Raw genomic sequence first — 26,027 nt, 5'->3', positions numbered from 1 at the left:
ACCTCCCTACCTCACCTTCTCCCACGACGCCGGAGCCTGAGATTTAACCCTTTCCAGCCCTCAGAGGGAATGGGGAAGACTAAAGACAACGCACCTATTGCGTCTAGATATTATGTTCCCCAAGGAAACGAGAGCTTTAGAACGAAAGTACCAGCTCCTTCACGCGAGGACTGAGTGGACTCTCCCCTACTTGTTTGCAGGTTTATCAGTCAAGCTGTCTGGCTGCCAGCCTCCTACCCCACCTCCCCCGAGGGTGGAGAAGTGCGTGGGGTAAAATTACTCCCAGCCCAAGTCCGAGCTGTCCCAGAGAAGCCTCCAAGGGCCTCCGACGTCTAGGTCATAGTAGCCGCTACCAGAAATATCGATGAACTCTCACCATCGGGTTCAGAACGGAAATTCTTTCTAAGGCAAATAAAGAGAGCATTTCTTCCCATGAATTAGTGGAATACATACTCCTACACTGTAGTCCCAGCCAGCAAAGCTCTACAAGCCACGTCCCTTCTGTAGGGGCGGACCGGGTGGAGGACTCGGCGCTTTGCAAGTTGTGCCTGGCGCGCAAGCAGCTCTTGTCCCGGGGCCCGGAGAGTCCCAGCGTAAAGCGGGAGCCGAGTGGAGGCGGAGGAGATGGCGTCCCAGCCGCCGCCTCCCCCGAAACCCTGGGAGACCCGCCGGATTCCGGGGGCCGGGCCGGGACCAGGACCAGGTCCCACTTTTCAGTAAGTGTGCGACTCTTCAGGCTGCGAGTTTCGTGGGCGGGAGCGGGGACTTGGCAGGAGGCGGTTGAGGCCGTTGCTGGGGTTGAGGTGCTCCCTCCCCCTCTCATTTAGCCCCCACCTCCCAAGCTTTAAGGGGGTGGAGGTGGGGCGGCGGCGCCTGCGAGAGGAATTTCGATGTCAGTCAGCTGTTTCTGACTCGGTCGCTCTCGATAACGACGTTTTCGGGGGACTCCTGGGCGCTGGTCTCGGTGGGAGAAAAGGAGCGGCTACCTGTCCCTTCTGTTTGTGGGACACTCTGACGGAACTGCTTGACTCTTCTCCCTCGCTCCCTCCCTTAAAGCGGTAGACTTTCAGTCCGTAGCAGGTGAACGAAGCATTTCCCCAGCCCCGGCTCAGTAGGGAGCAAAGTCTCTATATAAAGCTTTTGACCATCTCTTGAGAAGTTGGTGAAGGCTCCAAAGGTCACTTTCATGCTACGGGAACTCAAGCCTATACACTTTGCATTCTTTTCCAGCAATACTTCGGGTAATGATTTATAAAGCAACCTTAAAGCGGGAGTTCGAAACTGAGGCCTGTGAGTGGCTTTGTGTGCTATTTAAATAGCGTATGATTTTTCTAAGGCCTATGGGTTTTTTTGTTTGGTTTTAATCAGCGTTAAATGAATCTAGGACTCAAAAGTTAAAGTAGAATAAAGAGAAGGGTTTCACAGTGTTTTGTGTTGGGTGAATCTGGACATCTTACTTCAGATGATGAGTCTCGAATGTCAGATCGCCTATGGTAGTTTTACTTATGTAAAAATCCGCAACATACTCGAATGTTACGTTCTAAAATACTGTAATCTTTTATTAAGATGCTTGAACACAGTTGCTAGTTTAATAATGATAGGTGCATAACAAGTAATAAGCTTTAATTGTGCTGCTAAGCTGGGGTGACACTCTGCTACCTTTTCTTATGAGTGGTTTGACTTTAAAAAATTTGGACTGCTCTTTGGAAGAGAGAGGTTTTATTCTTCCACCTGTGAAAGTTCTATTTATGTAAAATTAACCGTTTCCCACTGCTAAAAAAAAGTGAATTATTTTAAGCATATAGAGACTGGTAGAGAGTAAGATGATGAATACGTGTGTATTCGCTCCCAGCTTTAAGAAATATTAACATTTTGCCAGATTTTCCTCAGATTTTTTAAAATAAAAATTAGAGCAACAATTAAACCCTCTCATTCTTCTTTCCTGCGGTAACTACTGTCCCTATTTGGTTTTTAGTATATAATATTTTTATACTTTATAGTTTAGTGTTTGGGTGTGTGTGTACTATATATATATGTATTATTTTTATAATCATTTTTATTGATTTATAATCATTTTACAATGTTGTGTATATATATGTATTATTGTTTAGTATATTTTTTAACTTTAAGTAAATGTCTATAAACTGTATGTATCATTTGCAAAATGTTTTCCCGCTAAATAGTATTTATTTTCAGGTTTATCTTGTTCATTCATATAGCTGTACAGGTATACTTGGGAGGTATTGCAGGTTGGGTTCCAGACCTCTGCGATAAATCAAGTATTGCAGTGAAGCGAGTGGCACGAATTTTTTGGTTTCCTAGTGCATATAAAAGTTATGTTTACACTATACTGTAGTCTGTTAAGTGTGCAGTAGCATCATGTCTAAAAAAACAGTGTACATACTTTAAAAATACTTTATTGCTAAAAAAAGGCTAATCATCATCTGAGCCTTCAGCAAGTTGTAATCTTATTGGTGGAGGGTCTTGCCTTGATGTTGACTGATTAAGGTAGTGGTTGCTGAAGTTTGGGGTGGCTGTGGAAGTTTCTTAAAATAAGACAACAATGAAGTTTCCTGCATTGATTGACTCTTCCTTTCTCAAACGTTTTTCAATAGCATGCGATATTGTTTGATAGCATTTTACCCACAGTAGAACTTCTTTAATAATTGGAGTAAATGCTGCTTTATCAACTAAATTTACATAATAGTCTAAATCCTTTATTGTCTTTTCAACAATCTTCATAGGATCTTCACCAGGAGTAGATAGCATCTCAAGAAATCACTCTCTTTGCTTATCCATAAAGAAGCACCTCCTCATCCGTTAAAGTCTTATTATGAGATTGCAGCAATTCAGTCCATCCTCAGGCTCCACTTCTAATTTTAGTTCTCTTACTGTTTCCATCACATCTGCAGTTAACTTCCTTCATTGAAGTTTTGAACCCCTCAAAGTCATACATGAGGGTTGGAATCAGCTTCTTCCGAACTTCTGTTAAAGTTGGTATTTTGAGCTCTTCCCATGAATCACAAATGTTCTTAATGGTATCTAATATAGTGAATCCTTTCAGAAGGTTTTCAGTGTACTTTGCTCAGATCCATCAGAGACACTGTCTTTTGCAGCTATAGCCTTATGAAATTTATTTCTTAATTAGTAAGACTTGAAAGTCAGAATTTCTCATTGCTCCATGGTCTGCAGAATGGATGTTGTGTTAGCAAGCATGAAAACATTCATCTTGTACATCTCCATCAACTCTTGGGTGACAGGTGCGTTGTCTGTAAGCAGTAAGCAGTAAAATTCTGAAAGGAATCTTTTTTTCTAAGTACCAGTAGGCTTGAAATATTCAGTAAACCATATTGTAAAGAGATGTGCTGTCATCCAGGCTTTGCTGGTCCACTGATAGAGCACAGGCAAGGTAGATTTAGCGTAATTCTTAAGGGCCTTAGAATTTTCAGAATGGTAAATGAGCATTGACTTCACCTTCAAGTCACCAGCTGCATGAGCCTCTAACAAGAGAATCAGCTTGTTCTTTGAGGCATTGAAACCTGGCATTGACTTCACTGTAGCTGTGAAAGTCTTAGATGTCATTTTCTTCCCATAAGAAGGCTGTTTTGTCTACATTGAGAATCTGTTGTTTAGTGGAGCCACCTACATTAATTATCTGAGCTAGATCTTCGGATAACTTAACTGGCTGCAGCTTCTACATCAGCACTTGCTTGCACATGTTAAGGAAATGGCTTCTTTCCTTATACCTTATGAACCTTCCTCTGCTAGCTTCAGACTTACCTTCTGCAGCTTCCTTACCTCTTTCAGCCTTCATAGAATTGAAAAGAGTTAAGGCTTTGCTATGGATTAGGTTTTGGCTTACGGGAATGTTTTGGCTGGTTTTATCTGCTATCCAGACCACTAAAACTTTGTTCATATCAGCAGTAAAGCTGTTTCACTTTCTTAGCATTTGAGTGTTCACTGGAGTAGCACTTTTAATACCTTTCAAGAACTTTTCCTTTGTTTTCACAACTTGGCTAACTGGTGCAAGAGGCCTAGCCTGTGGCCTGTCTCGGCTTTTGACATGCCTTCCTTACTAAGCTTAACCATTTTTAGCTTTTGGTTTAAAGTTAAAGATGTGTGACTCTTCCTTTCTCTTAGAGGCTATTGTAGGGTTATTAATTGACCTAGTTTCAATACTGTTGTGTCTCAGGGAATAAAAGGGGGCCGTAAAGGCAGAGAGAGAAAGATGGGAGGAAAGACTGGTCAGTGGAGCAGTCTGAACACACACAACATTTATCAGTTAAGTTTGCTGTCTTATATGGGCGCAGTTCATGGTGCCCTGAAACAATTAGAATAGTAACATAAAATAACTGATTACCATAGCAAATACAATAATAACAAAAAGGTTTGAAATATGATGAGGATTACCAAAATGTGACACAAGGACACAAAGTGAGCAAGTGCTGTTCAAAAAGTGGTGTGGATAGACTGGCTTGATACAGGGTTGCCACAAACCTTCAATTTATAAAACAACAACAACAAAACAACAACAAAAAACGCAGCATTTGCAAAGCACAATAAAGTGAAGCGTAATAAAATAAGATGTGCCTGTAGTTCATTTCAGTTGCCATAGGGTATCCTGTTATATAAAAGCAAACTGTTGTTCTGTTGTAGGTATTAGAGTATTAGTTGTTAGATATTTAAAGCTGCTGCAGTGAACATCCTTGTGTCTTTCTTGTGCGTGTTTCCAAGAGATTTTCTGAGAGGAGAGCTGATTGGTGGAAGAGTATGCTTATCTTTAAGTACTGACTATTGCCAAGTTGCCCCCCAAAGTGGTTGTACACCAGTTTTTACATTTTCACTAGCAAAGTATTCCGTTTCTTTACATTTTTTCCAACATTTGATACTATTTTGTAGTACTATATTTACCAATATAATGGATGCAAAATGGCATTTAATCTTTAATTTGCACTTCTCTGATCAGTAATATTTTGAGCATCTTTTTAAAAGTTTATTAGCCATTTGAGTCTTTTCTGTTGATAATCTTTTGCCCACTTTTATATTGTTTTTATCTTTGCCTAGCAATTTGTAGGAATTCTGTCTTGGTTAAGAAATCCTTTCTACCTCAGATCAGGAAAATTTTTCTCTATATTTTCTTTTAAATATTCTGCTCTTCCCAGCATATCTTTAATCCACCTGGAACCGGCTTTGTTGTTCAAAATCAGTGTAAAATAGGAAATTGAATTTTTTCCCATTTGAATAACTTACTGTCCTTGCACCATTTATTGAGTAATTTATTCCATACTAGTTTATAATGCCATATATGTATCATATCAAGCTTTCCAAAATGTGTGGTTGTGTTTGGGAGACTTTATGATATGTTCTGTTGCTCTATTTATCCTATTCTTATGCTAACACTACAATGTCTTTATAATAAGTTTTGGTGTCTGTATGTTAGGATTCTTCAAAACTGCCTTTGTTACACTTAGCCTTTGTAAAAATACTTAATGGCATTTTTATTGGAACTTTATATTTTATTGGAACTGTTATTTCTAGATTAAGTAAGTCCATCCATGAATATTGTAAAAGATGCAATTGGTGAGAATTTTGATCTTCTTCTTTGCCATAAATAATGTTTTATACTTGTTTCCAGAAAGTCTTTGCCAATCTTTTATAAGCTGTAGATATTATACCCAGCGTGTCAGACTTTTAATTTGTTCTGATGGTTTGGTTGAAATTCTCTTGAGTCTCACGTTGACAGTCCTATCATTTACAAATAAGACAGCATAAATAGCCAACATCTTTTGTTGGTCCAGACTTTAATTGGAATGCTTCTCAAGTTTCACTGTAGAATATGACGTTTGCTTTTTGTTTTTGAAAGATATTCTATCAGATACCTATCTCTCTACTTTGTTCAGATTTTTATTATGAAGGGGTATTAAATTATATGACTTTTCTGCATCTGTTGGGATAATTATATGTATTTTTCTTTTAATATGAACGTTTGGTTTATTGCATTAGTTAACTTCGCTATTTTAATTGTCCCTGTATTTCTGGGTGAAGTCTGCTTAATTGTGATTTTTTTTAAAAATACAGTGCTGAAATTTAATATTTTAAGAAGTTTGTATATATGTTCCTAGATGAAATTGGCCTATAATTTTCTTTCTTTGTGTTATACTTTTCTGGTTTTGTATCAAAGTTTTATAGCTATGGAAATTTTCTATTCAGTCTAATTTTTTTCTTTAATTTAGGTACTGGGGATTGAACCGAGGACCTCATGCGTGCTAAGCATGTGCTCTACCACTTGAGCTGTCCCCTCCCCCTATTCAGTCTGATTTTTATTCGTTTTCAGACTGCCTTCTCCTTAGCAGCCTTTAAGATTTTACCTGATACCTTGGTCCTCTGTAGCTTTCCTAGGCTCTGAATATTCCTAGATATTCAGATACACGTATGTACAAGTTTACATTTTCCTCCTGCTCAGCAGCTACAGTGTTGGTGCTCAGTACCCGCAGTATTCAGTCTGAAGATTCATATCTTTATTCAGGCAAACTCTCACCAATCTTATGTTTAAATATTGTTTGAGCACTATTCTTTTTCATCTCTTCTTCTGGAACTCCTATTAAACATAGCAGGAATAGTTCTCCTACAAAAAACAATATCTGATTTTCCAAGCTTTAGACTATAAAGACATTTATTGTTTAGTTGACAAGAGGTATGGAGATCTATTAACTCAACATTGTCATCAAGAGACCTGCATTGTTCTTGGCTTCCTTTTTCTCCATCAGCTTTCTGACGGTTTCAGTAATCTCTGTCTTATTCTTGCTCCTTCGAGAGGAATCTCTATTTTTCCTCTGGAGGCTTTCAAGATTTTCCCTTTGTTTCTTTCAGTAGTTATACTTTGTTGGGTTTCAGTGTGGTTTTTGTTGTATTATTGTGGGTGGGTTTCATACAGACACTTGAATCTGACTTGATGTCTTTCACTGATTTCAGAAAAGGCTTCACCATTACCTCTTTAAATATTGTTTCTGCCCATCATCTTTTCACTTCTCTAACTCCAATTATATATATGCTCTATAGTTCGCAACACACGCCATATCTTATACTCTTTTCTATATGTATCCTTTTGTTGCTCATGCTTCATTCTGGCTATTTTCTTCTGAACTCTCTTCTAGTTCGATAGTATTTTTCTTTGTGTTTAATGTGATATTAAACCGGTCAGTCATAGAGTTCATAATTTCAGGTATTTTGTTTTTTTAGTTTTAGAATTTCCATTTAATCCTGCATTATAGTTTTAGTCTCTGCTGAAAATCTCAGTCTTGCCTTTTTTTCCTTATATATTCATATGGAGCATAGCTGTGTAAAGTCTCTGCCTGATAACTTCGTTACCCGGATTCATATAGATCATTTTGTATTGTCTGATATTGCTCTTCTTTTTTTTTTTTAACATGTAGTTTTGTCATCATAAAGGCCCAAGTGTTTTTTAATGAGAGCTGGACATTGTATATAGACAAGGTGATTTGAGACCTAGGATGGTCTCTTCCTTCCGAGAGTTTTACTTTTTACAGGTACCTTGGGCCACTAACAGTCTAGGATCATTTTAATCCAGTCAAGCATTAAGGTAATTTGAAATTGTGGTTTTTAGTTTCTGCCAGGGCTAGTCTTTTTCTTGTTAACCTTTTCCCCCTTACTCCTAGCATATGGCCCTTTAAGGTCCCAGTCTGAAGTGTGGGCATTTACCTTGTCCCTCCTCTTGGGGTTTCTGAACTCTAGTTTTTGTCTCCTTAGCCCAGGGAGGCTGTTAAAAGCTCTGCTCCAGGCAGGGAGGGTATAGCTCAGTGGTAGAGCACGCACTTAACATGCACAAGGTCCTGGCTTTAATCCCCAGTACCTCCATTTAAAAAATAAATAAATAAACCTAATTACCCTCCCCCGCCTCTCCCCCAAAAAGCTCTGCTCAGCTTCTTCTGGCAGTCGTCTCTTCTAGAATTGGCCCTCTTCCCTTGAGAAACATCTCAAAATGAGCTCTCTGGGTGTTCTCTTTCTCCTGGATCGTGACTCTATAATTCCTCAGTGTCTGTTTCATCATGCTTTAAACAGATAATTTTATATTTTCTCTGTCTTTTCTAATTGTTTTCTGTTGGGGGTGGGTAGTCTGATTAGCTAGAATGCCATTAGTTGAAGTGGAATTCCCCAAGTTCTGTATTTCTACTCTGCTCCTTAGTGTACAACAACTAATTTTCTTTTTGCCTGATAGTTGCAAGATGCCCTGTGGCTGTGGGCATTGTGTCTGAGATTTCTAATGGAATTTTTCGTATTTACATGGTTTTATTTAATTTTAATTTTTATTTCACAGATGTTACTGCTTTATTTATCTCTTTTTTAGCAATTTATTCAGTCTCATTATTAGTTCTTGTTCTGCTTATCTCTTTGACCATTTTAAACATATTTAGAATTTTTGTTGAGCTGTTATATAAAATTAGTTTTTCGTTGAATGAATTTTCATTCTTATTGTTGATGTTTGTTAGTTTGCTTTCTTGGTATTTTTATTTATTCTTGTGTGTAGCATTTTTGATATGTTTATTTTGAGTAGAAATTTTTGAGTTCTGTTGTCTCGCCTTTCCCTTCTTTATTCATCTCTCTCTGTCTAGTAGGTTTCCTGTTGCCTCTACCTCCTTCTCAACACCCACTCTCCATGTAAGAATCTCGTATAAAAATGGGGGCTTAGATTAAGGATATCACAGATTAAGTCATTGAGTCAGTCGTTAACTTGTTTGGTTTCCTGGGTTTGAGACTTTATCAGTGTCTTTTCGCATTCTTAGTTCTGTAACTTTCTAAAAATCCTAAACCATTGTCAGCAGATTTTATAATGTCTTTTACCATTGTTAACAAATTTTTATGAGCCAGGGTAGCACTTTCTAGTCTCTACCCTCAAGCAGTGAACTAGTTCCATTTGAGTGGAGCACTTCTACTCAGAGCTGCTTCATCAAAACCTGAATATTCTACACTATTTGGTAGTCCACTGACCTTTTATTAAAGTTTTGTCCCTTTTTTAATAAAGATGTGATACAATCTGAGGTAAACAACATCACTCATGAATTATGCTTGCCAAAAATGTTAACCTGATTCTAATCAAACCTTTAGATGCATATTTCATTTTAACTGGAAATACAGAGGATAGGGATACAAGTTAAACAACATTTTGGGGAAACACAAATCCAGAATGTGGGACATTCTGTAAGAAAACTAGCTGGACTCTTGAAAAAGTCCAAGACATTATTATTCTGTGTGTGTGTGTATAAACAAATATATAAATGTATGTTAAATATATACACACACTCATATGTATATTTACATATTTAAATTTATTAGATTTATAATATATTTATTTATTTTTTAATGTAGATACTGGGGATTGAACCAGGACCTCATGCATGCTAAGCATGCGCTCTACCACTGAGCTCTTCCCCACTCCCTTATTGTTCTGTTTAGAAGAGAATGAAGACACAAACAACCAAATGCAATGTGTGAACCTTAACTGAAGTTTTGTTTCAAAAGACATACTGACTTTCACAATTCAGTGTTAAAAAGACAAATAACCTAATTTTTTAAATGGGCAAAATATCTGAATAGACTTTTTTTTTCTAATTTTTATTTTGTTGTGGTGGGAGGTAATTAGGTTTATTTATTTACTTTGATGGAGGTACTGGGGATTAAACCCTGGACCTCATGCATGCGAAGCATATATCCCCCCTCTGTGGACATTTCTCCAAGGAAGATCTATAACTGGCAATAAGCACATGAAAACATACTCAACATCATTAACCATCAGGGAAATGCAAATCAAACCCACAATGAAAAATCATTTCACACTCACTACAATGGGTATAATAAAAAAGGCAGATATATCAAGTGTTGGCAAATGTACAGAAATTGAAACCTTCATGCACTACTGGTGGGAATGTAAAATGGTACAGTTGCTTTAGAAAACAATTTGGCAATTCTTCAGAAGGTTAAACACAGAGTTACCGTAAGTCCCAGCAGTTTCACTCCCAAGAATTATGAAAACATGGTCAAAGAATTATGGGAAGGACTTCTGATAATGGCAGAACATGTAATCTAAGCAGAATATAAAAACATCTGCTTGAAAGCATTATAGAGGAAAAAGGAAATAAAGATTTATGGAGCCCAGATCCAGGAAAAATGAAAATCCTCAAAGTTGAGCATGGCCTTTGAGAGCACTTTTTCCATAGAAGCTTTTGCTGATTTCAGAAGAAGCAGCTTAGATAATGAGAAGCAGGTTGAATAGCACTTTTGACAGACTCTTGAAGCATTGTTGGAGTTACTGGAGTTCTAAGAGGAGGTACTGATAAATTAACCACACCTTATGTTAAACCCTGAAAAGATACATCTAGATATGAGAGTATAAAAGAAGTAAACAGGCCCTTACAGGAACAGAAGCCCAGCCTCAGATTATCTATTCCTGAAATTTAATTAGGGCATCATAAATTGATAGTAGGCCTAGCAGTCTTCCTGAACCAAACTAGACGATAGTTTAGAAACCAATATCCAGTTGTGCACTTCTATATATAAAATAAATAAACACAAGGGCCTACTGTATAGCACAGGGACTATATTCAATATCTTGTAATAATCTATAGTGGAAAAAAAATCTTGAACATATATGTATATATATATATATGTTTGAATATGTATATATACACCTGAAACTAACACATTAGAAATCAACTATACTTCAATTTAAAAAAACCCAATATCCATAATGAAACACATCTAGAGAAAGAGAACATCATCCAGAGTCTCTAATTATTGCTACAATTCTTCATGCATGTCTGATGCACAGCAAAATCAAATAGCCAGACTCAGGAGGACATTGTATAACATAAATGGCAACTAAGTAAACAGCTGGAAAAACAGATTCATAAGGACTCTAGATATTGGAGTTACCAAAGAGACTTTATATTTAATATGTTGAAGGAAATGAAAGAAAAGACAAAAACATTTTTCTTAATCTTCAACAAATTATTGGCAAATCAAGTTCGGAAATATATTGTAGCCTATTTGGTTTTACTTCAGGAATGCATGTTGGCTTTAGCATTTGAAAATTAATGTTAATTCATCAAATTAAGAGAATAAAGGGAAAAAAATCATGTAATCATCTTGATAGATGCCAGGAAATCATTTGATAAGTTCAGCATTTAATCATGGTAAAACCTCTTAAGAAATAGAAATAGAAAAGTGAACTACAAAATCTACAACAAACCTATAGGAAACTTAATAATCAATGGTGACATGTTGAAAATTTTCCCTTCGAAATTAGACTAGGATGCCAGCTATCATCACTTCTATCCAAGATTCTACTGCAGGTCTTAAGGTGTCATACCTTAATAAACAAAGCTGTAAGAATTTTTTAAAGGCAGAAATAAACCTATCATTATTTACATACGCTATGACTGCAAATCCTTAGGATTATAGAAAATCCAAAAGAAGAATACAAAATAAGGTTGCTAGATGTAAGGACCATATTTTTTTTTAAATGAGTTATTTCTATCTAATAGCAAAGAAAGTGAAATTTTATTTGTTTTTTTTTTGTTTGTTTGTTTTTTTGTTTTTTTTTACATTTTTTATTGATTCATAATCATTTTACAGTGTTGTGTCAAATTCCAGTGTTCAGCACAATTTTTCAGTCATTCATGGACATGTACACACTCATTGTCACATTTTTTTCTCTGTGATTTATCATAACATTTTGTGTATATTTCCCTGTGCTATACAGTGTAATCTTGTTTATCTATTCTACAATTTTGAAATCCCAGTCTATCCCTTCCCACCCTCTACCCCCCCCCCCGGTAACCACAAGTCTGTATTCTCTGTCCATGAGTCTATTTCTGTCCTGTATTTATGCTTTGTTTTTGTTTGTTTGTTTGTTTTTGTTTTTTAGATTCCACATATGAGCGATCTCATATGGTATTTTTGTTTCTCTTTCTGGCTTACTTCACTTAGAATGACATTCTCTAGGAGCATCCATGTTGCTGCAAATGGCATTATGTTGTCGGTTTTTATGGCTGAGTAGTATTCCATTGTATAAATATACCACATCTTCTTTATCCAGTCACCTGTTGATGGACATTTAGGTTGTTTCCATGTTTTGGCTATTGTAAATAGTGCTGCTATGAAGAAAGTGAAATTTTAGAAAGACAGCATATACAGCAGCATCCAAAAAAAATCAAATATATAGGAATAAATCTAAAGAAAGACCTCCATACAGTAAACTGTAAAACATTGAGACTCAGCAGTTATTTAAAAAAAAAACATTATTGAGAAAAATCTTTAAAAGATCTAAATAAATGGAACATATAGTGTATTCATGAATTAAAACTCTGAATATTATAGAAATGTTAACTATCTCAAATTAATCTACAGATTTAATGTAATTCCAAACCAGAATCTCAGTAGGGCTTTTGAGGGGAGGGTAGTGTAGAACTTCAAGCTCTGATCCCAAAATGTGTATGGAAATTCGAAGGGTCAAATAGCCAAGACACTGTTGAAGATGAAGAATGTTGTGGGAAGACTTGTTTCATTGGGCATTAAGACCTATTTTAAAACTATGTTAATTAAGATAGTGCTGTTTAGGTGTAGGAATGGACAGATACCTACTTGCAACTAACCCTGAGGAAATGGGCAAGCGTCTTAAAAAGGAACCACAGATTGAAGATACTACTAACAATGCAAGCATAAGTAAACAAGAAAATGGAGTTTAGTCAGGTATTTTATCCATCCTTTCTTAATACTGAGATTCTAAGCATCTGGTTATTAGAGGCTATTCCTTACTGTTAAGACATCATTACTAGAATCTGTCATAACACTAGGTATATAAAAGGTGTTTATTAGTTATTTTGAATGAATTTATTGTGTGCTTCAGTTACTATTTTGACGCTCTTTTTGGTTTTAGATCTGCTGATTTGGGTCCTACTTTATTGACAAGACCTGGACAACCAACACTTACCAGAGTGCCACCACCTATTCTTCCAAGGCCATCACAGCAGACAGGAAGCAGCAACATGAACGCTTTCAGACCTGCCTACAGTTCATTTTCTTCTGGATATGGTGCCTATGGAAATTCGTTTTATGGAAGCTATAGCCCTTATAGTTATGGATATAATGGGTTGGGCTATAACCGCCTCCGTATAGATGATCTTCCACCTAGTAGATTTGTTCAGCAAGCTGAAGAAAGCAGCAGAGGTGCATTTCAGTCCATTGAAAGTATTGTGCATGCATTTGCCTCTGTTAGTATGATGATGGATGCTACCTTTTCAGCTGTCTATAACAGTTTCAGGGCTGTCTTGGATGTAGCAAACCATTTTTCCCGATTGAAAATACATTTCACAAAAGTTTTTTCAGCTTTTGCATTGGTTAGGACTATAAGATATCTTTACAGACGATTACAGTGGATGATAGGTATAAGAAGAGGCTCTGAGAATGAGGACCTGTGGGCAGAAAGTGAAGGAACTGTGGCTTGCCTTGGTGCTGAGGACAGAACAGCTAACTCAGCAAAATCTTGGCCAATATTCTTGTTTTTTGCTGTTATCCTTGGTGGTCCTTACCTCATCTGGAAACTGCTTTCTACTTACAGTGACGAAGTAACAGGTAAGAGTAATAGAATGGGTTCAGAAGCCATGTAACAATCTCAAATATCATGATTACTTAAATTAGCTTTCTTTGTAGTCATTTGTATTTACTATTTTGATCCAGTTATATTTTCAATTAAGAACTTTAAAACTGGAAGAGGAACATGTAGCAAAAACAGGCTTGTTGATTTTTTCTTTTTAGGTCATTTTAACAGTACACAGTACCTAACTATTTACAAGGTACTAAACTTAAAGCTGTGGAAGATACAAAGATACATAGGACATAATCCCCTCATCTTTCTAAAACTTATTAAAAGAAGTGGATGAGACACGTACACAAGTAATGGTAATGAGGAAGAAAGTGTAAGGAGTATGACAGTTGGGGAGAAACATAAGGCTTATTGAGCCTTTTTTATATGCAAGACACTGTGCTAAGTATTTTGTTTAATTTGTCTCATTTAATTCTTACAACAATCGTAAGAGGAATTATCCTCATGCAAGTGATAAAATTGAAGTTCACATCTTTAATAAGGCAGAACCAGAAACAAAACCAGGCCTGTTTGACTGTTAAACCCCTATTGAATCGACTAGTACAGAGTATTATCTCAATTTAGAAGTGAAGCTGACATTTTTTGACTACTAGTATCCAAAAAGAAAGTGGCATCTAAGTTAGATTTTGGAAAGATAGGTAGTATTTCACCAGTTACGTAGGGAAAAAAGACTGTTAAGCAGATGGTCCAGCTTGAACATAGGAAGGAAGTATGAGATTTAATCAGCAGATGTCCTATACTATTGAATAGAAGGATATTGAGAAATAAGGCAGAGAAATTAAATTGAAACGTAATAATGGAAGGTCTTAATTTCCATGACAAAACTTAATTTTCATTTAGCAGGGAAAGGAAGATTTTTTGGTTGTCTGGTTTTGTTTCAGTTTTTTAAAGCAGGCTGTGACATATAAACAGTGCTCTAAAGAGATCAGTCTGTCTCAAGTGATTAAAATAGGTCAGTGCAGGTTAACACAGGTTGAAATTGGATGGTCAGGTTAATAAGGAATTTTGGGTTATATTTACCATTGTATTCCCCAAAGCTAACAACTTGATTGGCAAATGAAAGGTGCTTAATATTTATTAATTTGGGGACATCACTTAGGATGCTTTTGCATTTAAATGCAAGAGATAATGAAGATCTGAACTGAGGTGATTTAGTTACTAGCTAAATGCAGTACATAATGAGAAAGGAGGAATCAAAATGCCCTAGACCTTTAAAATTGAATCATTAGAGGGATACTGTTTTATTTGGGTTTTTTTAATTGTTGAAAAGTTTATTTATAAACTTTCATCTTACATCTGTTTAACTCACTTGTTCTTAACAATTATGTTTAGATTACTCATAAAAATTTCACAGGAAGTTACAAACAACTAGCCATCATTTTAAGTTATCTTTCTTGTTGACAGATTCTGTGACAGAGATAACATGAGCTTATTTGGCTATTAGTAAACCCAGTAGAACAAAAGTATTATATTTAATGTCAATACGCTAAAGAGATGCCTGTTTTAATTAAACCAACAAACTTAAATTAGCTTTTATTTACTGAGTATTATCCTAAATCACGTGAACTTGAAAAACATTTCAATTAGTTTTCGTACTTCTGAGAGTATACTTGATTTATATAAATGCTTGTTTGTCTTTAAGCTAGTTAAATAGAGCTCTTTACAAGTTGATTTTGGCAATACCATATGTAGCTGCAGATGGAGTACAACCCATATTAATGTCCAGCCATATTTTTGAGATCCTCAACCTGATGTTTGCACGGTCAAGTTCTCAGGACACAAAATGAAACAAAGAAAGCATTAGCTGTCCCTGGGAGAGAAAGGACTGATAACTAATGCTTTTTCCTGCCAATCTAAATTTGGAAAGGAAGGGCAATATGAAGTTTTACCTTCCTTTCTTGACCAGGCATCACAGGTAGAGACCTGGGAAAGCTGACTTTGGTAAGAATTCTTGCCTTTTGCTGGTTTCTGCCAGTTTTCCCAGGATCCTATCTGCAGGCTCTGGAGTGAGTGGGTTTGTCTCAGCAGGTCTCAGTATGGTCACCAGAAAGTGTAGAGGAGGAAAAATAATTTTCACTCTACTGTTTATGGTGAGTGCTTGACTGAGACCCTTTTTTCTCTAGATACTTCATAAATATAAAAGCTTATCTAGGTCAAAGTTCTCATCTTGTAGTAACCTATAATGGAAAAGAATCTAAAGAGGAATCACTTTGAAACTAATACAACATTGTAAATCAACTATACTTCAAAAACAAAAAGTTGTCCACTGTGGCCACTGTAATTCAGGATAATCTTTGGTAAGGTTAATCTACTTGTTCAACCTTAAAACAAAATTTTATTTACCTGTGGCCTCCAATTGGACCCACTCCAGCTTAAGTTGGACACAGTCTGAATAATGTTAACTTAGTAAATATTTGTTGAATGCCTACTACATTGCCAAACACAGTTCTAGGATCTAGGGATATAGCAGTGAAGAAAACAGATTTTTAAAAAATTCCCACCCTTGTGACTAGTGGGGAGAGACAGCAATAAACAGGTCATATATATAGTAAGTCAGAAGGTAGTAAGTGCCATAGTGGGTGGAAAAAACAGGGAAGAGTGTTGTAGAGTGCTAGTGGTAGGAAGTGGGGTTGCAGAGCTACACACAGTCAGGGAAGGCCTCCCCAAAGGAAATAAAGGGAGGAAGCTATTTGAGGGAAGTGTCTGAGACAGGAGAAGCAGCAAAACTGCAAAGGCATTTAAGTGGCAGTGTGCCTGACATGTCACGTGAACAGCAAGGAGGCCAGGGTGAATGGAGCAAAGTCAGAATACCAAGAGGTGAAGGAAGGACGAGTACAGTGTGTAGATGGTATAAGCCTTGTAGACATTTGTAAGAACTTTGGCCTTTATTCCGAAATGGGAAGCCACGACAGAGTTTTGAACAAAGGAATGATATGATCTGACCTAGGTTTTAAAAGAAAAATTTTTTGCTGAGAGTGGTTTTTACACAAAGCTAGGGTTGAAGAGACCAATGTGGAGAATCAAGGGGCCGTTGTAGTAATTCAAGTGGGAAGTGATGATTGGTTGGCTTTGGATGGCAATGATGCAGGTTCTAAGGTGGGGTCACATTCTGGATATGTATTTGAGGGTAAAGTCAATAAAATAAATACAGACAAATCACCTGGAACAACTGATCTGTGAATGATTATCATCAGTTTGGTTAGAGCTAAAATGAATTTGGCATGTCAGTGGGACATTCAAGTGGAACTTGAGGAAGTTACAGAAAGCAGTTTAAAAGGCAGGAAAGGATCTTAGAAAAGAGATGAAAAATGAAAGATTTAAGAGTCATCCACGTAGAAGTGATAGTTGAAGTAATGTAAGTGGATGAGATTACAGTGATAGAAGAGGAACTAAGAAACCAGGAAGAGCGAAAGTAGAACTATGTTAATCCTATGTTACAGAAGTGGAGGTGAGGGAGGACATTTCAAGAAGGGGAAGAAGAATGATGCATGGTGTCAGGTGCTATAATAAGATAAGATGAAGACCTGAAAAAGATGATCAGACTCGGCAATTGGAGGTCATTAGCTCCAGCAAGTAATTTTAGTAAAGTGGAGGAGACAGCAACTATGGAGGAGGATAAAGGGTATATAAAGTCAGAAGATGTGTTAAAAAGAAAATATTAGCAATGAATGATAGAAAGGAGAAAATGAATAGCCTGCTTGGGTAAGAACAAGTTGATGTGGTTTTCAGTTTTTTGTTTTACTTTGTCTTTTATGAAGTGAGATCTGGGCATGTTTTTAGGCTGAAAGAAAGAAGTCTATAGAGAAGGAGTGATTGTAGAAGAGGGAGAAACACAGGAGTCAAAAAGATGAAGAGACCTATAAGATGTAGGAGAAAATATGATCCAAGGCAGGTTAAAAAGGAGGGGCAATTTTTTATCTTGAGGCAAAAGGGGGAGAAGTGGATAATGATATTAAGAGATTTTTGAGGAAAAGCGAAACTGAGGAAGCTTAAGCCCTATGACTTCTTTGCTGTTTGGGACAGGACTCAGCAAAATATGGCATGTCAGCCAGGTCTGGCTTGCTCCTGTTTTTGTACATCCCACAAGCTCAAAATGGTTTTTACAATTTTCAATACATAGTTGGGAAAAAACCCAAAAAGAATGCTACTTGTGACATGTGAAAATTATATGTAATTAAAATATCTATGTCCATTAGTAAAGTTTTATTAGACCACAGCCATACTCATTCATGTAAAAGAGCAGAGTTGAGCAGTTTGCAACAGAGACCCTATCTGCGCTGGCACTCTTACTGCTTTACACTTGTTCCACTCACTGCAAATCTCACTAACATAACCTGACAGCTTATTGAGTGCCACGTGTATTGTCATATTCCAGTATATGTATTTTTACTATGACTGCATACATACCATGCAAGAAAAGAAGAGTAAAGTGGATTTTTGAATGTCACAGTTTCCAGGCACAGTATTGTCTGGATTATGTTGTTATTGAATTGGATGGTAAAACATTGAATTTATTATACAGTGACAACATAGCTATATTAAATGGATACAATATACATCAACATTACCAGACTGAGCACTCATCACAGTATTGCCAACTCACAGGAACAACAGTCAGAGAAATCAGAAAATTTAAAATGGAATATCTCATCATAGCATATGCAGTGTAGCATATTTCTTCACCCAAAAGGAAAAAAAAAGGAGCAAAAGAAGAGAAAAAAAGCCTGCAACCAAAATAAATTTTACTGAGAGGCTCATTTGTCAGATTAGCAAGGAAATCTGTTTACCAACTGCCAAGGAAATACATCTAGGGAAAGTAAACTTGTTTAAGACCATTAACATTTTAGCAAGTTTCTTGAAGAGTATTTGAAACAACATTAGTAGTCAGTTAAAAACAAGGCAAATGATTTCAAACGGATTTACTTGGCTCATGATGACCCAATAGGTATTATTGATACTGCTCACTGGTTTATTGGAGGAGTCAGTGTTGAATTTGAAGTGCCTGAAGATTTAGCCTCTGTGAATAGTCTGCATGGAACAACTACAGATGAGAATATTTTCAAGAAGTTGAAAAAACACAAACTCACTAAACCAACATAATATGAAGTTAATTAAATCTGCAAAGATGTGTTGTGACTGACGGTTGTAAAAATGGTGAAACAGAAAAGAGCTTAGTTGGACAAAATTTTACTGATTTTAAAAAGTAAAAAGTTTTTAAAGCCTATGGTTATTCATTGTACTATTAATCAGCTAGTACACTGCAGAAAATATTTGAATTTATCATGTAGTGTCATAGGTGAACTTCAGTCACCCTTGTGGACATAAGTGTTTTCAGTTCTGTGAATTTTTGTCAGAAGTAGAAGCTGAAGATCCTGACTTGCCCTCCTGTACAGCTGTTAGATGGCTGAGCAGTCACTAGTTAAGTTTTATTACTGTTTTTCTGAGATCAAAGCCAAGACTGAAATTTTTCTGAAAAACAAGTACCGTCAGCCTCTCTTAGTAAACACTTAGTGGCTTTGGAAGTCAGCTTTTGCTGCAGACTTGGTGATGTTCTTAATGAATTCAACCGGAAACTATAAAACAAAATAACACTTATATGTAAAACTTACATTGGAGTATAAAGCTTTTTGACGACAGCTAATATTGTTCGAATCACAAGTAATGTCACACTGCTTTATACGTCCCCAGGCCGTCAGGACTTAAAACAAGAAGCAAGATTTCCATTCTCACGTAAATTTGCAGCAGATGTACTTTTCAAGCTCAAACTACAATGCAGAAAGGTTTTAGAATCTCCGTGCAAGTGCAAAGAAAATGCCCGTATTTCAAAATCCATTTAACTGCCATTGAGAGCTTCCGTTCAATCTTCATTTGGAAGTGATTAATTTCTAATGTAATGACATGTTAAAAGGTAAATATCAAAAGAATTTAACAATTCTACTCTGTTCATCTTCTTTGGATGAATATGCTCAATTAAAACCACATGTTTAATGGATTGGTATCAGGATTTGGCAGTACTTCTGTCAAAAAACATTTTCAAAATTAAATACCTCAAATTTCATTACAAATTAGCATTAACAGATGAATTTTTGCAATTGATATTGATGATAGAAACACTGCCTTTGAACCCCAATTAATAAGAAATATCCTACCTCAAAAAATTCCTTTCTGCAAAGACCTATGTTACAAAAAAAAGCTCAGTAGTTATTATTTTTTGAATTTTTCAAAAAATTTATGGAAAAAATTTCCTCTAATGTTATATAAGAAACTACACAAATGTTCAGTTTTGCCATTATGTCCTGCAAAGCCTTAAATATTTAATATCAAAAAAAAATTTTTACTTTACCAAAAAAATTGCTAACCCCTGGCTTTAAGGGACCTAGAATTTAGAGTTTAAAGAAAAGGAAAAAGTTCATAATAGATATCTTAATGAACATATTGTTAACTGTAGACTTTACTTCAAGAGGGGAGTCTCTTCTCTTGGCAAGTAAGTTTATACAGTTTGCAAACTAGCCAGTAAAATATCTTTTTTTTTTTTTTTTGAGTTTGACTAACCTAATCTTAATTCTTAATTTGGTTTATAGAGAATACCAGCTGGGCAAGTGGTGAGGATGACCATGTAGTTGCTAGAGCAGAATATGATTTTGTTGCTGTATCTGAAGAAGAAATTTCTTTCCGCGCTGGTGATATGCTAAACTTAGCTCTAAAAGGTAACAAAACATGAATAAATTGGAATTACCTGTACATTTTTAGAATGTGTAAATGTAGTAGTAAAAACTGCATTAAAGGATCTTAGTCACCATAAAAGTTAACTCAGAAGTAGTCACTAGGATTTCTCTTTCATGTCATTGTAGACTTTCCAAATCTGGGGGAGTGGGAGAAAAATGTCCCAGCAGAGTTGTTCCAATAATATTTCACTGAGATAAGGAAAGATTTTGTTTATATAGTCTATTCTAAACTGAGAACACTTGAATTCCAAACTCAGTTAACCACTACCCAAAAACATGAGATAAGCACCACGTGTAATAAATCTAATAAACTTAAGTAATTGTCTAGCATCATCTGAGCATCCCTATCCATCTTTTATTGCTGGAACTGGTATTTGCTTTCTTTTTACTTGAATGATGTTTACTTTAGTATCCAACATGAATATTTAGGAATTACTGTCATGAAATATTAAAGAACCTCAACAAGAAATTTATACACATTCTCAGGTTAACTTTCAGACCAGGTCGCTAGTAGTTTGTAATGACTCCAGACACAATGGCCTTTTCCTTCACATTTCCCCAGTAATGATGATCAGAATTTTTATTTTAAAAAGAGATTTTTTGTGTGTTTGTAGGGATTCAAATTTGCTATTAAAAGTCACATCTTGTTGGTCAAGATACTAGTAACAATAATAGCAGCTGTCATTTATAGAGTATTTGATATGTACCAGACACTGTACTTCACATACTTCTTTTAACCCTTGTAATAATGCTGTGAAATGAGTACGGTTATTATCCTGTCTCTGTTTTACACATGAGGAAACTGAGACTCAGAAATGAGTGAATTGTCCAGTATCATATAAGATGTGGTGGAGCTGGACTATGCACCTAGGTTTGTCTGACTTTAGAACTTGTACTTTTAACCACTTTGGCTCTTTGCCATGTGATATATTAATGAAAACTTTAACCTTTTACTGATGTTAGTCATTCTTCACATAAGGGAAGAAAATACCTTCAGTGTTCAGATCATTAGTTTAATGTGTAAATAATTGAAAATTACAGATCACCCCTCTCTCTCTCCCTCTTTGGAGACGGCCCACATTCATGGAAATGTGTACCTACTTTTAATCTGAGCACCCAACCCCCACACCTCGTGGCCTTTCTCTTGCCTTTCAATGTATCTCTCTGAATAAATCTACCTTTACTCAAAAGAAAAAAGAAAAGAAAATTTCAGATCAGACTTGCTAAATTTCTGCCTCGTCCCCTCACACACGAAACCTGGGCTTCCAAGAAAAAAATTTAATAAAATGTAAATTCAGAAGAATTCTAGGCTGCTGGATATTATATTCCATGTTTTTCTTTAGTGAAAATAGCAACTTACTATTTTGGATTTCAAAAGAATTTTTTTTAAGATTTGTTGTTAGAGGAACAACACATATAATCTGTAGTTTTCATTAATCTAAATAAAGAATAAAGAAGATTGTGATTTCTTTCAACTACATTATATTACAGAAAATTTCACATTTCAGATTATTCATCAAATTTTGCTTTTTAATATTTTGGCTTTGCATCTTTGCTTTCTACCATTGCTCAAGTAAAATACGTTTGAGCATTTAGAACAAAATCAGTCACAGACATGGTTAAATTTACCTTTTTTTTCCTTTTATTATATATTAAACATGAAAATGTCCTATTGGGCTTAAATTATAATGTTGAACTAAAACTTTTAACAGTTAAACAGCTTTTTTTTTTTAAGACATGGATAAAATAGGCGGGAGAATACCAAAATACAAAATTGAATATTTAAATAATCTTTCCTATTTTAAGCTTGGAGTATTGCCTTTGATTTTTTTTTTTTTTTTTTGTCATGTGGCTATAGGTAATTGAGGTCTTCAGTTTTTCCCCATCTTGGATTAAAATTAACATTCACTGTTCTTCAGGATTGTACATCACAATCATGTAGAATGATTTTTACATTTTGGCCAAAAGTATGTAAGGAAAGCTGGCTTACATAAATGTATATGTTCACTTTCTATATTTACTCTTAACTTACCTTATTGAGATGTAATGAGATATTCATTCTTTAAATTTCAATTTAAAATATGAAAGACATTGATGCTTAATTTTCACTGATGATGAAATTTCATCACTGATGTTGGAAGAACTGAATCTTTATACTCAGTGAATGCACCAGCTGATGATAACTTTATGTTCTTTAGGGTTGAAAAAAATATTTAGTAAGTATGAAAATTAAAAGTATAAATTACAAGATAGGATCCTAGAATTAAGGATCTTGATTTTGAATATTCATGTATACTATTTATGTATTTTATTATGTAAATATAACAGATTTTACTTAATATTTTACTATCAATATTTTGTTGGACCCTCAAAGTATATTATAATTACAAGGCTGTCTTTTCTTCTATCAGAACAGCAACCCAGAGTGCGTGGTTGGCTTCTGGCTAGTCTCGATGGTCAAACAACAGGACTTATACCTGCTAATTATGTCAAAATTCTTGGTAAAAGAAGAGGTAGAAAAACAATGGAATCCAGTAAAATTTCCAAGCAGCAACAGTCTTTCACCAACAAGACACTAATTAAAGGAGCCACAGCTGCTGATTCTTTGGATGAACAGGAAGCTGCCTTTGAATCTGTTTTTATTGAATCTATTAAGGTTCCAGTTCCAACTGATTCCGCTGGGAAAAATGGAGATAAACAAGATCTTTAATATCTTTCATGCTTGCCTGCAGTTGAACTATTCTTTGGAGTACTTTTTTAGAATTACTTCTTACAAAGAAATTAATCTACAATCCAGTGAGAACATTTCTTAATGGCTATTTTGGAGGTTTTGCTGCTAGAAGTTTAATTAAAGTTGTACACAAGTATGTTGCTCTAGTGACCTGGTTACATTTTACAAGTTATTGGACCATAGAATGTTTGTTTCACCTAGATTTTAAGGTTATGGAGAGTTCTATTATTTTCATCTTATTTGAAACCCTATGTTTATTGGAAGAGTAACTGTTGATGAATTGTAAAATACACAGTTTACTATAGTGAGGATCATTGATGCATTTTAAAGTTCTAGATAAATTGACTTGGAATCCTCAGAAATTGAGTGACAACATATAAATATGAGAACAGGCAAAAAGGCTAATTTTTTTAAACAACTTTAATTAAACTGAATAATAAAAATTTTCTGATGTGTATTATGTCCAGTGTTGGGTTTGCTTTAGGCAGTAGTAATATGTTTTCACCCACTGACAATTGATACTATTATCTTTTAATTGTATTTTTAAAAATTTACCTTGAAAAGGTCACTAGAAGCATTGTGAAGGAAATGGTTCTAGGGCGATATTTAGCCTAATAGTTTTCCCTACTAATTAAAAGGCTGAAATTTATCTTACAGATTATGTCAATTTCTTCAGACGATCGTATAACTTTTTATCCCTTTACAGAATGACTAGTTTGCACCCCGGATGAATCAGAATATGTATATGAAAGATTTACTTAGTTTTCCTCCAGCCAAGACTCAAATCCTTTGAGCTTGCACTCAATCCTGGCAGTAGTGATTTTAAGTCTTTTCATAGATTCTCTGCTTCTAACTACCTAGTGTAATTTTTTAAAATTCCATATTCAGGCTGTACTTTAAACATTGAAAATGTGTCACATTAGGGTACAACATTTCTTTACAGTTTGGTTTTTACTACTTAGACTATAAATGCTGAATTGCCATTTAGAATATAATAATGCTATTTGACTTGCTTTTTGTTTAATCATGATTTAAAATGAAGTTAAATTTCTGTACACAGAATATTTCCCCACAAAATTAGAAAATTCATACACTTGCTGTGATCATACTACAAAATAATACTATCATGAAATAGATGTACAAGAACACATTTACAGATACATTGAAAACTTGGAATTATTTGATAAAGATTTTGATTTAGTATTTTTACCTTTCTTCTTAGACTTTATGTTCAACAAATAAGTACTTCTAGAACAGTTTAGACTAAAGCATACAGGAACCAAATAATCAACATAGAATTTTACTGAAGTCTTAGGAACCTCTCTTTTGAGACAATATAATAACATATTTAAAGTAACAAATGTTGACCCTGTGCAGAAAAAAAAGTAATAAAATTGTTAAATTTGTTTATTGTAGGTATATTTTTCTAACACCCAGTTCTTTGAGTCTTCAAGATTAGGTTACTTTTATATTATTTTCCATTTGTTTTCTACAGTTAGAAGTTTTTTGTTTTGTTAGAGCTTAATTTATGGAAATTTTGTTCTTGAAACACATTTTTGATAAAACAGATTTGGCGTTGAGACATCTAAAGTGAATGCTAGAAGTGAAGTAGAGGTGAAATGCTGAGTAGGTGCTATTTAGATTAGATAAGGTGGGTCTTTAGGATCCTATTTGTGCTATTAAAATGTATAAGGAAAACCATATAGCACAGAAAGACAACAATTTCACTTCTCTTAGGGTGTTTATTTTTTGATTAATAATTATAGTGTACATTATCTGATTGTTAACTATTTGTGTCTGAAAATTCCTTTTCTGTTAAAATTCTAGAAAAGGAATTTAGGACTACAATAAGCAGAGAAATTTTGTAACCTTTTTTATCATGACAGTTTTAGTATAATTTTTTTAGATGAGATTAAATATAATGTTTAAGGCGCCATTGTTATTTTTAGGAACTTATTTAAGGACTGCTACTTAACAGAAATTACTAACTGAAACTAAAACATTTTCAGTTAAATAATATAAATCACAAGTTGCAACAAGAAAACAGGTTTTATTTAAAATTATTTTCTGATTTTAGTTTATCAGTGTAGAAAGGAAAAGGTAAGAGAACTAAACTTTCATGTTTTAACATTTTATTTAGGTACTTGATTTAGTTTGTCGTGTCACAATTATACATTTACTTGAATACTGCTGTCCCTTGTGCTTTCTTCAGTGGAAAAACAAATATTAAATGCAGTTAAAATTTTTAATACGTTGTGAAGTTACTTTTACTGGGCAAATAAAAATATATTAAACCTGTCTGACATTTTTTGAAGACAAACTGTTAACTCTTTTTTTCAGGATTGCAATTAATATAAAAGTCTCTGTATTTTTTTACATACCATTGTGTGTATTAACTACTGCAAACCAGTGCGTCTGTTCTATTTCCTTGTGATTTAAAGAAAATATTAGGTTTACATTTATATAAAAATTATCTAGAAGGTGAGTAAAATAAAAATAAGACCTCAGATCTAGGTTTGGGAAGACCTAGATTCTAGTCTGGACACCTCTACGTACTGTAAGATTTAACTCACTTATTTTTCAGCTTCTTCATTGATAACATTGGAGATAGCTGCTACATCTGCCTCTGATGAGAGTGCTTTTTAAAAAATATAAAACACAATCAAAACTAAGAGATTATGGCAGTATATATATTCTAAATTTTTCCATGTGTATTTAAACTTCTTACACCCTGTTAAAATGTCACAGAGTATATCAGTCTAGAATTTCAGATTCATGCATATTAAAAATTAAAATCCATTCACTTATAACTTTGTCCAAAAACGTAATTTTAAATTATTTTGCTGCATTACTAGAACAGCCTAGAGAAACACAGTGGAATATTTATTCGACA

At 34.9% G+C, this 26,027-nt stretch overlaps 2 protein-coding genes across 3 annotated transcripts in view; one reads left to right on the top strand and one right to left on the bottom strand.

The window, feature by feature from the left end:
- The window catches only part of PUS10 (pseudouridine synthase 10), a 54,941-nt gene extending 54,335 nt beyond the window's left edge, over positions 1-606 (bottom strand). The window contains exon 1 of one of the 2 annotated variants that reach the window (XM_031675640.2): positions 16-606. The gene's annotated coding sequence lies outside the window, so the exon portion shown is untranslated. The remainder of the gene's footprint in view (positions 1-15) is intronic. The other variant, XM_006201482.4, reaches the window with a different exon arrangement.
- On the top strand, positions 554-25,432 carry PEX13 (peroxisomal biogenesis factor 13). Its single transcript, XM_006201483.4, has 4 exons — positions 554-716; positions 12,953-13,647; positions 20,260-20,385; positions 22,815-25,432. Exons 1-4 carry the CDS (start codon positions 625-627, stop codon positions 23,111-23,113), a joined length of 1,212 nt encoding a protein of 403 aa, XP_006201545.1. The 5' UTR covers positions 554-624; the 3' UTR covers positions 23,114-25,432.
- The last annotated feature ends 595 nt before the right edge of the window (positions 25,433-26,027 follow it).

This window comes from Vicugna pacos, chromosome 15 (assembly GCF_048564905.1).
Source record: "Vicugna pacos chromosome 15, VicPac4, whole genome shotgun sequence".
Taxonomy (NCBI): Eukaryota; Metazoa; Chordata; class Mammalia; order Artiodactyla; family Camelidae; genus Vicugna; species Vicugna pacos.
This window is presented reverse-complemented; position numbering and strand designations above follow the sequence as displayed.

What these genes read in the sequence shown, in the direction of transcription:
- PEX13 (XM_006201483.4), top strand. Translation starts at nt 625, where the DNA reads ATGGCGTCCCAGCCGCCGCCTCCCCCGAAACCCTGGGAGACCCGCCGG. An exon ending in TTACAGTGACGAAGTAACAG is followed by an intron (nt 13,648 to 20,259) that starts GTAAGAGTAATA and finishes TTTGGTTTATAG; the next exon opens with AGAATACCAGCTGGGCAAGT. An exon ending in GCTAAACTTAGCTCTAAAAG is followed by an intron (nt 20,386 to 22,814) that starts GTAACAAAACAT and finishes TTCTTCTATCAG; the next exon opens with AACAGCAACCCAGAGTGCGT.